The 12,352-nt window shown below is 35.9% G+C and overlaps 1 protein-coding gene across 1 annotated transcript in view; it reads right to left on the bottom strand.

Annotated features, from left to right (window-relative positions):
* Positions 1-1,843: 1,843 nt before the first annotated feature.
* Positions 1,844-12,352, bottom strand: part of LOC136841690 (anoctamin-7-like) — an 837,447-nt gene continuing 826,938 nt past the window's right edge. The window contains exons 13-19 of the mRNA XM_067108892.1: positions 11,831-11,959; positions 9,030-9,120; positions 7,618-7,823; positions 5,915-6,045; positions 5,409-5,499; positions 3,854-3,985; positions 1,844-3,703 (exon numbers count right to left, since the gene is read on the bottom strand). Of these exons, the coding sequence (XP_066964993.1) occupies positions 3,242-3,703; positions 3,854-3,985; positions 5,409-5,499; positions 5,915-6,045; positions 7,618-7,823; positions 9,030-9,120; positions 11,831-11,959 (1,242 nt within the window). The 3' untranslated portion in view covers positions 1,844-3,241. The remainder of the gene's footprint in view (positions 3,704-3,853; positions 3,986-5,408; positions 5,500-5,914; positions 6,046-7,617; positions 7,824-9,029; positions 9,121-11,830; positions 11,960-12,352) is intronic.

Genomic DNA, 12,352 nt, shown 5'->3' with positions numbered 1-12,352 from the left:
TTGCACGTGTTCATATATATTACACATTTTATATATATATATATATATATATATATATATATATATATATAATAATATATATATATATATATATATATATTAAATAATGTAGATATTTTCTTGAATTTCAGGTTTTCGAGTGACAGGATGACCATTCTCATCACGCGTCTGACGCTTTTCCTGTATTAAAATCAGGATTTGTGATGAACGAGTAAGAAATTGTAAAAATCTATGCTCATCTCTCCCCTTTTTCAAACTTTCGCGTATAGATGATATTAACTTTAATAAATGATCAGGATACAGCGAATTCATGCGAAGGCTGAGGTCTGTGAAAACATGTCCAGCCCACTACCCGGTCCTTAGTCTAGTTCTATGGGCGTTTTAGAATGAGTTGACTATATTTCCTTAGAATGAATCACTTTTTTCAGATTGTGTTCAATAAAAATAAGTTTTACTTCAACTAAATTTTTTGTTAGTTATACACGCAGGACTTTCTTATACTAATAAATTTTAAGCTTGACGCTTCTTACACAACCAGGTGTTAGAAACTTACCAATCAGCTCTCATGACGCACATGGACTGATATCACTTCTAAATACAGATCCTCACTTCGAAAGAATATACACGGCAGATTCAAGATCAACTTTAGCTGTATAGTTAAGTTGCCTATCTATCACCGTATGTAAACCAAAGGCCTAGGTTCGAATCCTGGCTGGGGCAGATCCACTTATCAGTTATAGTTACCCTTGAGCTCAAGTTATTCCTAAGGTTTTGGGATTCGACATGAAGTGATATTTGCGGCTTAATGCTTGTGATATACACGCACACACACACACACACATATATATATATACACGTGTGTGTGTGTGTTATGGGTGTGTGTATAATGTATGCATCTATGTGTGTGGTCGTTATACAGTATATATCAAACATGTGAACTGCATTTACTGAATCACACAAAATCCAAACTTCCATTTCCGATTGAAGCATCAAAATCATGTACAAGAAACAAAAAATGGATCAAATGTACTATATAGATACACTATTGATACCTTTTCATCCTTTACCAGGAAAATGCTATGAGTGTTCTGATGGATTTGAGTTATCTTTTGTCAAAGCAGTCATAAAAATTACCTATGTCTCCTAAGTTGTAAAAAACCCACTTCCCATTTTAGTACCGTGTTTAACGCAGCGTTCAGAAAAGTTGAGCTAATGATGTACAAATAAACACCGAATATCGACTAAGGCCCCCAGCAATTAAATATTAATAATTATAATGTTTTCTTTCCTCAAAAAACAAAGTACCATTATACCTATTGTACCGATAATTTTACTTATGATAAAGCAGGCTCTATATTGTAAGGCAAAAGCAATCTACGAGCCAAAGTTAAAACGAGTGAAAAATCATACATTCAAAGAAGACCCCTCATTAAATCCGTCTGACGTTTGGACGTTCATTCATAATAGTTCAAACACACTGGGTGATTTCCATCACATACCTTCTTCTTAGTAGACGATAAAGGAACTTACGAAGTTAAAAAGATACTACCAATAAAAAACAAAACACGCAGCACAAGAACTGCAGAGTAATGTGTCATGATTCTGGATGCAAGATAATTTAGCGTTTAGTTATAATTATAGAAACATGAGTGGTGTCCCCATAGAAAACTACCAGTCAAATTATTTCCCCTTGTTTCGGCGAAAACGCTGGCGAGTTTGGTTAAGAATGTATACGAATATGCCAGTATTTGATTTACAGGATAATCAATTAAAATAACATTTAGTTCACAAGGTTCCATATTGGGAAATCGTGTTCTCTCACATTCATCTGACTGATTGCTTTTTGGGAAATGCCGGGTTGAGTGATCGATTTTTATTTTCTATTAGGAAAACATCTATCGACCAATCACGGAATGTACCAAGTTTTCACTCTGTCTCAATTGGAGAATTCCACAGCAGTACAAAGAATGAAAAAAGTGACGTTGAAAAATAAACGAATATCTTTATATCGCGATATAGAAGGTGAACGAGAAGGTGACGAGGGAGGAATGATTGACTGGAAATTAGACACACTCCCGTTCTTTCCTAATCTAGGCTAAACATGTCTCTTATGTACAGTATAAATATAAAACATCCCCAAGCTAACTCCCAACAATGATATCAAGAGAGACGATCAAGATAGCTGGCCACTGAGGGACGCCATCCACTCTTCACACTTCAAAAAAAAAAAAAAAGAAGGTCGCATTTCACTCAAGCGAATTCAAAAGTCAAGTGCATCGCTTGCAAGGAGCTCTAAGCCATCAGGACGTGCGAAAAGTGAAATAGATAGTAAGCTTGAAGTTGCAGAAACAAGTGGGTGTCAAAACGCTTCTTTCATTCTCATTTCAAGTCCTTATCTACTTCACTCTTAAAAACTCCTTTCATGGAAGTGATATTTCATCAGTTCCACTTTTCTTTTAAGTAATAATACTGGCAGAATATATAAGCTGCACACTTAGCGACTGGCAGACAACGCTTTCCTGTCACTCAATCCTTAGCAATGAAGTCAACACAACGTTAGCCAGATGTTTGTCTTTTTAAAATCTAATACGTTTAAAATGCATCCTATTCTTATAAAAGTGATTTTCTAATGGAGAGCAGCAATTTTGCCGAAAAAATCATATGGTATATCATCGCACTTATAAAATTCTTATGAATTATAATCAGTTGTTTCAACTGTTTCTTCACAGACTTAAGCAGACCTTAAAGATCATGAACCCGTTCCTGGCCTCCACCCGTCCATCATTCGAAACCATAAAAGGAAGAAATAACACTAAGGAGACACTGTCACCGTTGCCTGTTGGAGGGGATAAACATGACTTGAAAACGTTCCTTTAATTTATACCACGAGGTTATCACAGGCAGCTACGACGGAAAGGGATTTGGATCAGGAGGAAAGTGCAGACAAATGCTACGAATGATCAAGACAGAGAATACTGATCCACAGAGAGATGACCATAAACATAAACATGATAGATATATGAATTTTTTCTTAATGATGGTGAATAAACCCGTATGATGCTGAAGACCTAATATTCCTCTCCTCCCTAACTCCCCAACACACGCTTGCAATAAGATGGAAAGGTGACACTAAACTGTCTCAACTGAACAAAAACTCAGGACTGTTGTGTTCAGGGTAAAGCACAACTTATACGGATGTTTGCTTGAACACAACGACGGGACGGGTGGAGGCGGCTGGTTGTTATGTTGGGGCACGAGGGTGAGTTTTATTCGAGTTGGAGGAGGGAGAGCCGTGGTGGCTCTTGGAAGAAGCCGTTGGGCTACTGCTGTTGCTGCTGCTGGAGAACGAATGCGGGTTACGCAGTGGATTCTTGGCGGAGGATGACTTAGATGTGGATGAGGAGGATATGGTGGGCGTGTTAGAACTGGATGTGTTGACGTGCGAAAACGCCTCTTCTGTAGGGGACATTGTTGGAAAGGTAGTAACTTTAGGAGATTCTCTGGTGTAGGAGACGGTAGAACTTGTCACTGGGGGGGTCTCTCTGTTGTCGCTATTCGAAGGTGGAGAATACTCCTCAGGAGGATAATTGGAGGCCGAAGAAGGGTTACCTTCAGGAGGGGCCTCCGCTGCGTCCCTCCTGATGTTGGTCATGTTGTTGCTGACCACAGCATCGTCTTCGTCCTCATCCTTTCCCTGTACAACCTGCAAGTATGGGATAAACCATCAGTCAAGTTCATTCGCTGATGTACTTTTCCTTCTTGTACATTTATTAGAAGAAATGGTCTCAATCTTGATTACAATCTCTATACCATATTTCAAGCCCACACATAAAACGGATGACATTGGACCAACCTTTAATATATTGTCTGAATCAGCCAAGGCTTGCTTTGCTAGATATCTCTCCCTTTTCATCTTGATTTCGAGGCTCTGTGGAACATCTGGAACGACGATGTCGATGAGACGGCAGATGCCAAATACAACGTGCTGGAAGACAGATATATGTTAAACCTTCTGAAGTTATTTGGATTTAAAAACCGGATCTTGGCCAGTAAGACTCTTGTTGCTTTTAAACATCCTGTAGCTTAGTGAAAGGTGCATTAGTGACTAAAGCACGGGTTTTGGAAATAATTTTGAAAATGAGAGTACATTATTAATAAATACTTCAAATATGGGTTATTTTCTGAACTAGAATTTATTTATTCTTAATAGTTTCACGAGACCACTGGGTCACCTTGAGACTGTCATAGGCTTTTTTCCTAAGTGAAAACTGAAAAATGAAGCAAGGTATATTTTAAGGAGTTGGAAAGGTAAAATGGGAAGACACCAAAGGGAACGGATGAGAAGTAAGACAGAAAGAAACGCGTCTGGTGCCTTATAACGGCCACGACCACCCAACTGTCCCGGAGCAATATGCCCGAGATTGGGTTGGAGAACCGTGTTCATTCAAAGGAAATGCTTTCCTAACCAACAACTATATGGCAGTCCAATCACTGGGTCGCTATTGTTGGTCGTGGTCCCGTTTAGGGAACTCAGCCTTTAAGCACACTGCAAGACGTAAGCCCTAGGGGGTGAGCAGCATTTAATCGACACAGCGTCTTGTTCCGTCTTGGGTCTTTTTTCATTTGGGAATGAAATCTTCCAGTTAATGAATCTGCTGGCTATTGTGAAACCCGACGAAAGCTCCACCAGAGTATGATTTCGATATCCGACTAGACATGGGATCAAACCACATTATTATAAGATAAATACACCAGCTATCCTGGAATATCGGTAATAAAATGAGATAGGAAAATACTTGGGAATATACTGTAGCCGCTACTCATCAAATAAAGACAAAATTATAATATTCATATAATGATATACTGAGAAAAAGTGGATGTTACTTGTCATTAGAGAGATTCATCATATAATCAGCTAGAATCTATATCTTTTTCATTGCAAATATATAGCATTAAAAATGGGAGATGATATACAACCGTGAAAGGGCATAAAGAAAACAATATGTAAAGCCATTGATTTCTAAAGCTTCAGCAGCAGTGTTACGATCAGGATTCTCAAAATTTCGTACTCTTATGGCACAAACGCATGTTATTAGCGTAATAAGGAGATCCTCCCGACACCATTCCTTATTTCATTCACATCTGTATTTAAAGCAGTGTCCCCGATGACTGGTTCTATTGAAAAATTTCTGCCAGAGAAGGAAAGTTCCCAATTTCCCAGTGATGAAAGGCATTACAAACCCTTGACTGGAACACTAAACCACTGAGACGGGAATTCAGGGGAATGTTCACCAAATGAAGACAACTCACCACCGGTCTACCTCAGTAAAGTGAACATCTAGCGAAAAAGCAACTATAGTGCTGAAGATAATGAACATTTGATGCACTATGACTTTTCCTAGTCTTACCTCAAATACAATCACAAATCCTAATCTGATTGCAAGAAGTCTCCAGAAGAAAGTAGTGTGATTTCCTTCGTTGTCTCTGTATCCTCTGTACCTGTTGAATGAGAAGGAAACATAGATGCCTACAGAAATCAGAATAAATCTGAAATAACTCATGAGAGCTCTACGAATGGCAATGCTCTTGAAGGAAACCAAGAGCACACGTGTGGCGTACTAGTGGTATGCTAATTAACGGGAAAATTAAGAAGTTTCTAGCTATCTTCCGTTACCGAAATCTCTTGCAAGAGGATTGTTAATTCATTTTTCACTTCAAAAGTTTCCCTACAGCCAGCAACTCATGAACTCTAGCAAGTGAATCCTTGAATAACTAAACAGATTAATGACTGCCTATTATTATTATTATATTAGTACTTCAGCCTTACCAGTGAATTAAAGTTCATAAAAGTGCTGGGGTTGCGCCTTACCACAAGGTTATTATGATGATAACGGCCATTTCACTGAAAGCTTACCTGCAATCTTCTTTAAATTCGTCAGGGGCTGTAGCGAGCGTAAAGTTAACGTAACCCCTTAGGGACCAGTCATACTCATACTTGTAGAGCAGCCGTGGCAAGAATTCCGAAGTAAAAGCAATTAGGAAGGCCTGCGAAGAAGTGCAACTTCAATAAGCACATTACAAGGTCATCTGTATTTCTTTTGTATGAAAACCTAGCAACTGCGAAATTGGAAAAATGATTTATCTCCTTGAACGTATGAGATTTATGCGATTTTAATTATTTTACAGTATTTCTTCTTTTAAATAATAAATTCAAATAAAATATGAAAAATCATCAATACTGCACTTTCAGGGAATATCGCTAAGCTCAATCGAGATGTAAACACGTTTTGCTTTGAATAAGTCATTTAAACAATAACAAACAATATTCATAACCATAACGTAATTACTGGAACAATAAATTCCCACTTAATAAGTGCATGTTTATATTTATATTCATACGCATATTGTATGTATGTATGTATATATATATATATATATATATGATATATAATTATGTATATATATATATATATATATATGTATGCATGTATGTATGTATTTTTATAATATACTGTATTGTAGCGCTTGGGGTGGTACTACATGTGAGCTCAGTGAAGGACTAAAACTACTAACTGGCCTTCAGTGCAGGTCGTCATGTTACAATTATTTTGGCAGCCTTGCCTTTTACTAATGTTATAGTACACTATGTGATGATGATAATCGTTTATACAAGACTTGACCTTAAGCTGTGCTATTCTTCTAACTTGATATTATGCCTCTTCTACTATTGCTCTTATTATCTTCATTATTGTTATTATCATTAGTCTTCAAACCCTGGATAATTGAGTTTTCATATTACCTCTACTTTCTATACATACATATATATATGTATGTATATATATATATATATATATATATATATATATATATATATATATATATATATATATATATATATATATATATATATATATATATATATATATGTGTGTGTGTGTGTGTGTGTGTGTGTGTCGTGTCAGTAGATTAATGAGACAAGTGACCTTAAGATCAACATTAAAAGATAACTGATTATAAACAACGCCTATGTGTCCCATAAGTCCGACAATAAAAGGTCGTTCAATTTCTTCTGATGAAGACGGTGCAGTGAGTGACCCTTGAGAGCAGAGGGCAGGAAAGTAGCTCTTTCGAGTAATGGCAGTGTGGTGATGCATGATGTCAATGAAGAATGAATCAGACTGTCTGGTGAAGAGTTCCGCTTTCTGATCTGAGATGTCATATGTATAAGAAAACATCTTACACAACCAACCGAACACTTACGTAATCTACGAAGTCACCTGCCAAAACACCAGCTTCCTTTCCTGATGAGATGAAAGGGACTTACGAGTTCAAATAACAAAGGGCCACTCATATAACGGAAACACCAATGTGGATAATGTTCGCAGATACCCAAGGACTAACGTTCATTACTAATGGTTCTTAGGTGACCCATAATAAAGTTAAATTAAAAACAAAACATGCTGTATTGAATTCTAGATGCCTCATGAAGTCAAATTAATAATAAGAAATTGACTTGGGTCTTTGAAAATATAAGTTCAGTTAGCCAAGAAAAAGGAGACTTGACCAGTGCAAACTAGCTAACCCATGAAGACAAGCATAAAACCTTGACCGACTTACGTTGCTAATAACAGCGAGGTGAGCCATGAAATCCAGTATGGTGAACCAAATACCGATGTCTTGGGCACGTTCGGATACGGCTCTCCTCGTCTCGCACACAAACTTCCTCGCATCTAATCGGATCTCGACCCAGTTGTTGAGGAGAGCGAAAAGAGGGGCCAAAGGGAATGCAGCCACGAAAATAGTAATGAATCCGAACTGCAGCACTGGAAAGTTGGAAAGTAACGAAAAATCATGAATGCCATTCACTGGTTTCACAAATGAGGCAAATTTCCAATTCAAATTTTCATGCTGAAGTAAGGCTTACTCTGCCCACGAAAAAGGGAGAGGTTGATGGCTATGTTGGAAGGGAACAAAGGAAGTGGACAAGAAGCAGACATGCAGCAGGGCACATCGTGGGAAAGGCCGATAAACAAGTGTAAATGCTCTTAGCGTGTAAGTATCGAAAAAATTTCTATTGAAGATGCATCTTTTGACTTTTTTCAGTACTGTCGTTAGAGCTTACCACTTTTTAAAAATTTGAGTGAAATATATTTCTTCTACCAAATTACACCAACTACTTACAAATCAGTAAAAAAAATAGCTTGCTTGTATAGACTGAACTTTTCCTTGGGTCAAGTGTTTATTATGATACTGGCGGATTGAGCCATTAAAAATAACACAATATTTGTATAAAAAATAATTCTCTGGTCTTAATAATGATCTTGGCAAAGATGTCAGGCCCCAACGTTTAAAAAAGGAGAAACACCGGTGGACCCCGATCTCCCAGTGCTCGCTTACAAAGGTGTTGCGGCCATCCTGAAGTCCCGAGGAGCTATAGTAAGGTGTTCAGTTTAGATCCACTAACGGCTTCATTTAATCTCTCTCTCTCTCTCTCTCTCTCTCTCTCTCTCTCTCTCTCACACACACACACACACACACACAAGTCCAAGTTTTATACTATTTTCTTTATGTTTCACACTAAATTTCAACACAGTAACTATTTTTTTGTGGAGAGGGGTTACTAATGATTTGTCTCTGTCATCATAAACTAGAAAATACTTCTCTTAGTCATCTGTATTAACTGATCTTCAACTGCACCCTCTTCCTCTTTCTCTAAGGTGACAGAGGCGTCTAAACCACTGTAGGGCATCACATGGCAAACCATAACTGGGGAAGGTGTCTGCTAGCATTCTGATTGACAAAGTAAGACACGAAGAAAGAAATGGCGATGATAAACACTGTCAAGTCGCCAGTGTGTGCGGCACTTATTTAAACAGAATATCCCTTTCACTCTTTTGATAAAGGCGCCGATCATTCTAATCCAGTTTAACGTATATTTCAACCACCGACATAATCATCTCTCTCCCCTCGACAAGTCTAAAAAATGTCACGGCTTTAACCTCGAGTTTTCTTCTCTCTCGAGAACTTACCCATTTCTAAGTATTCCTGGAAGAGGCCCTCATTATCGATGAGCTGGTAATCTGCTTCCCATCTCGTTCTGGCCTTGCGACCCATTTTGACCTGAAGAAAAGGCAGGGAAGTGAGGGAACAACTGAACTGCCTTAAGAGTCTTTTCTTATGGATTGCCTATTTGACTTCTTTAGTGTTACTACTGAATCAATAAATCATTGTCATTCGGTTATTTGCTGTTTTTCGTGTTGGCCATATTCTTTTTTTTATTTCATAAGGAACCGTCTGAATGGTGGCAAAATATGTTCACTTAAATGTTATTCATTCAAACAATTTGCTGTTGATTATCATCATGTTCGACTCCTTCCAGTCTTTATGTCTAACTGTCTAATAATATTTTGTCTACTGCGGTAATCACATTAGCTTTTTTTATACACAATCTCGTTTTTCGTTTAACATCCAATGCCATTTTTCATCACACTGTGGAACTGTTGACCTTGCAGGTGCTGTGTGAGGAGGAGGAGGAGGATGCTATCGGTGTGTTTTGTTCAAGAATAGGCCTTAGAACACACTTGAAAGGCATCATCTTTAATATTAAGAATCTACAAACATCCATTTAAGAAACGCTTTCAAGTTCATTAACTTGGAAAAGCAAGCTCCCACAGAACAGAATGTCCGCACATGTAAAGAAAGTAAAAAAGTCAACCGGTCACACAATACAAACGTTCAGTAACAGCAAAATAGCTAAAATATTTAGGTAATAACAGTACACTTCCTACTTTACGTGTCCACGTTATCATGGGGCAAATGACTCTCAAGAAACATGACACAAATTAATGTTTTCATAGCCACATAGGACAACTGCAGAGACCTAGTTAATATTTCAATCAAGTTTTGCTCTAATAAACCAAAACCTTGCCCCTGTCTGCGATGAGGATTCTGTAGTACCTCCGTTCAGCTTACCTGTTTTTAATAAGTGCAGTTCTAATTACTTGTGGCTAGAGAAAGTTAAGATCACGTGATCCAGCTGCCTGCAGTTTTGCTTAATTGATCTTCTCGTTTGTTTTTTAGATGCCCTCTGTTCTCTCCCATGCTTACCGGTAACTGTTCCTGACTAATTTGCAGTTTTTACTCGTACGTTTAGCTTTATCTATATTTTAACCTATTTTGCATTATATATATATATATATATATATATATATATATATATATATATATATATATATATATATATATTATATATATAGTATATGCTTAAAATCACAGCAGATGTACGTGACTTTAGTATATGTACGTATATGTGTACATACATGATGTTAAAATCTGTATGGAATAATAAGACTTGGTATTCAATTACCAGATGTCTGTCAATAAACTGCTCCATAATGATTTTCCTTCCTGGCTTTTAAAACCATTGGTTAAATTTTGTTATATACAAAAATTTTGTTATAGGAAAAACTAATTGTAAAGAAAAATCTGTACTTCAATATGCTTTAGATACCCGACTGTGATTGATGAAGGGTCTAAAATATTAAAATTGTGGCATAGCAAGATATCTTAGTATGGTGGATAAAGTAATGTTTCCCAAGAAAATAAATGTTTGTACGCAAATTATCATCTGCATTAAATACACAATGTGTGTCATTTTGTCTTTACAGACAGCGACACTAAATTTTCAATGAAATGTCACGTGCCACATTATAGTTGCTGCTCTTGCTGTATCCTTTCTCTGTCACCACTTATTTGTGCAAAGACTGACAACTGTGCTGCAGTGTGGTTGGGAAAATCAGCTCATTGAAGCCCCAAGACACTACCTGGCCCTAAGTGCGCGTCCTAATATGATGACTGTTTCTGTCAATCTTGCATTTTTTCCCTTTTAATGCTAACTAATTCCTTTTAATGAATGACTTTACTTTATGCTGCTCTAATCTTTACGTGCCTGATATTTTTCATAATTTTTTCAACTGTTAAATCAGAGAAAAACAGTATTGAGGCAAATTTCCATAGCATCAGTTGATTCACTTCTGCATCTGTACCCTCAACAGGAAACCAACTCTTCCTTCACTGACTGACTGACTTATATATATATATATATATATATATATATATATATATATATATATATATATATATATATATATATATATATATATATATATATATATATATATATACTATATATATATATATATATATATATATATATATATATATATATGTATATATAATATATATATATACATATATACATATATATAATATATACACAATATATGTATATACATATATAAGTATATAAACAGTATATATATATATATATATATATATATATATATATATATATATATATATATATATATATATATATATATATAACTTTAACAACATTGCCTACTCATTCTCTGGAATCACCTTGTCTCTCATACGTGCACATATATATATACATACATACATACATACATATATATATGTATATATATATTTATATAGAGTATATATATATATATATATATATATATATATATATATGTATGTATAATAAGGCAATTCCTGATAATGAGTAAGCAATGTTAAAGAAGCAAAGTTATTTTTGCAAAATTACTACAATTCTTATTACGGACGTCCAGATTTATTTACCTTAATTCTGAACAACAACAACAAAAACAACAACGACAACAACAATAAGAGCATCATAATGAAAAGTCAATAACTGTGTAAATAATAATATTAATAACAACAACAACAGGAATGTCAATGACTGCAGATCAAAATTCTAGATCCCCAGCGCTCAACTCCTCCAAACTTGAACAATAAGACTGACCTGTTTTTTGTGCCACCAAGCCTTAACTTTGGGAACTAGGATTTCCTGGGCATTGTTGACCACCTGTTTGCCAATCATGATTACTGCCAGTTGCTGAGCCAACTCGATCAAACAACCGCCTGCAGAACACTGCAAATAATACTTCCGTGGATCAAATAATTCAGAGAAGTAACATTTAGTTTCGGTTTGAACAATTCTTAAGCTAAATAAGTCAAGCTGAATCTATCTTCAGCTTATTTAATTCATAAGATGATTTATTCAGTTAAATCGTGTTTGAGGTTAATTAACTCACAAACTAAATTTTTCTCTAAATCAGATTATACCTACTCTTGAATAATTTATAACTGAATCACTATTTACGAGCAAAATTTTTCCTTAGTTTAACTAGAATTTAAGCTAAACGGTTTAATTTCATGCCTACTTTAGTTTATATAATTCATTAGCTAAAGCAATCTCAAGGTTGAATCTGCTTTTGATTGGATGAGTTCAAACAGTAAAAATGGCATTTCTTGAAGTTCAATC

This window comes from Macrobrachium rosenbergii, chromosome 9 (genome assembly GCF_040412425.1).
Source record: "Macrobrachium rosenbergii isolate ZJJX-2024 chromosome 9, ASM4041242v1, whole genome shotgun sequence".
Lineage (NCBI taxonomy): Eukaryota > Metazoa > Arthropoda > Malacostraca > Decapoda > Palaemonidae > Macrobrachium > Macrobrachium rosenbergii.
The sequence above is the reverse complement of the archived record's forward strand: the minus strand, read 5'-3'. Positions and strand labels throughout refer to the sequence as shown.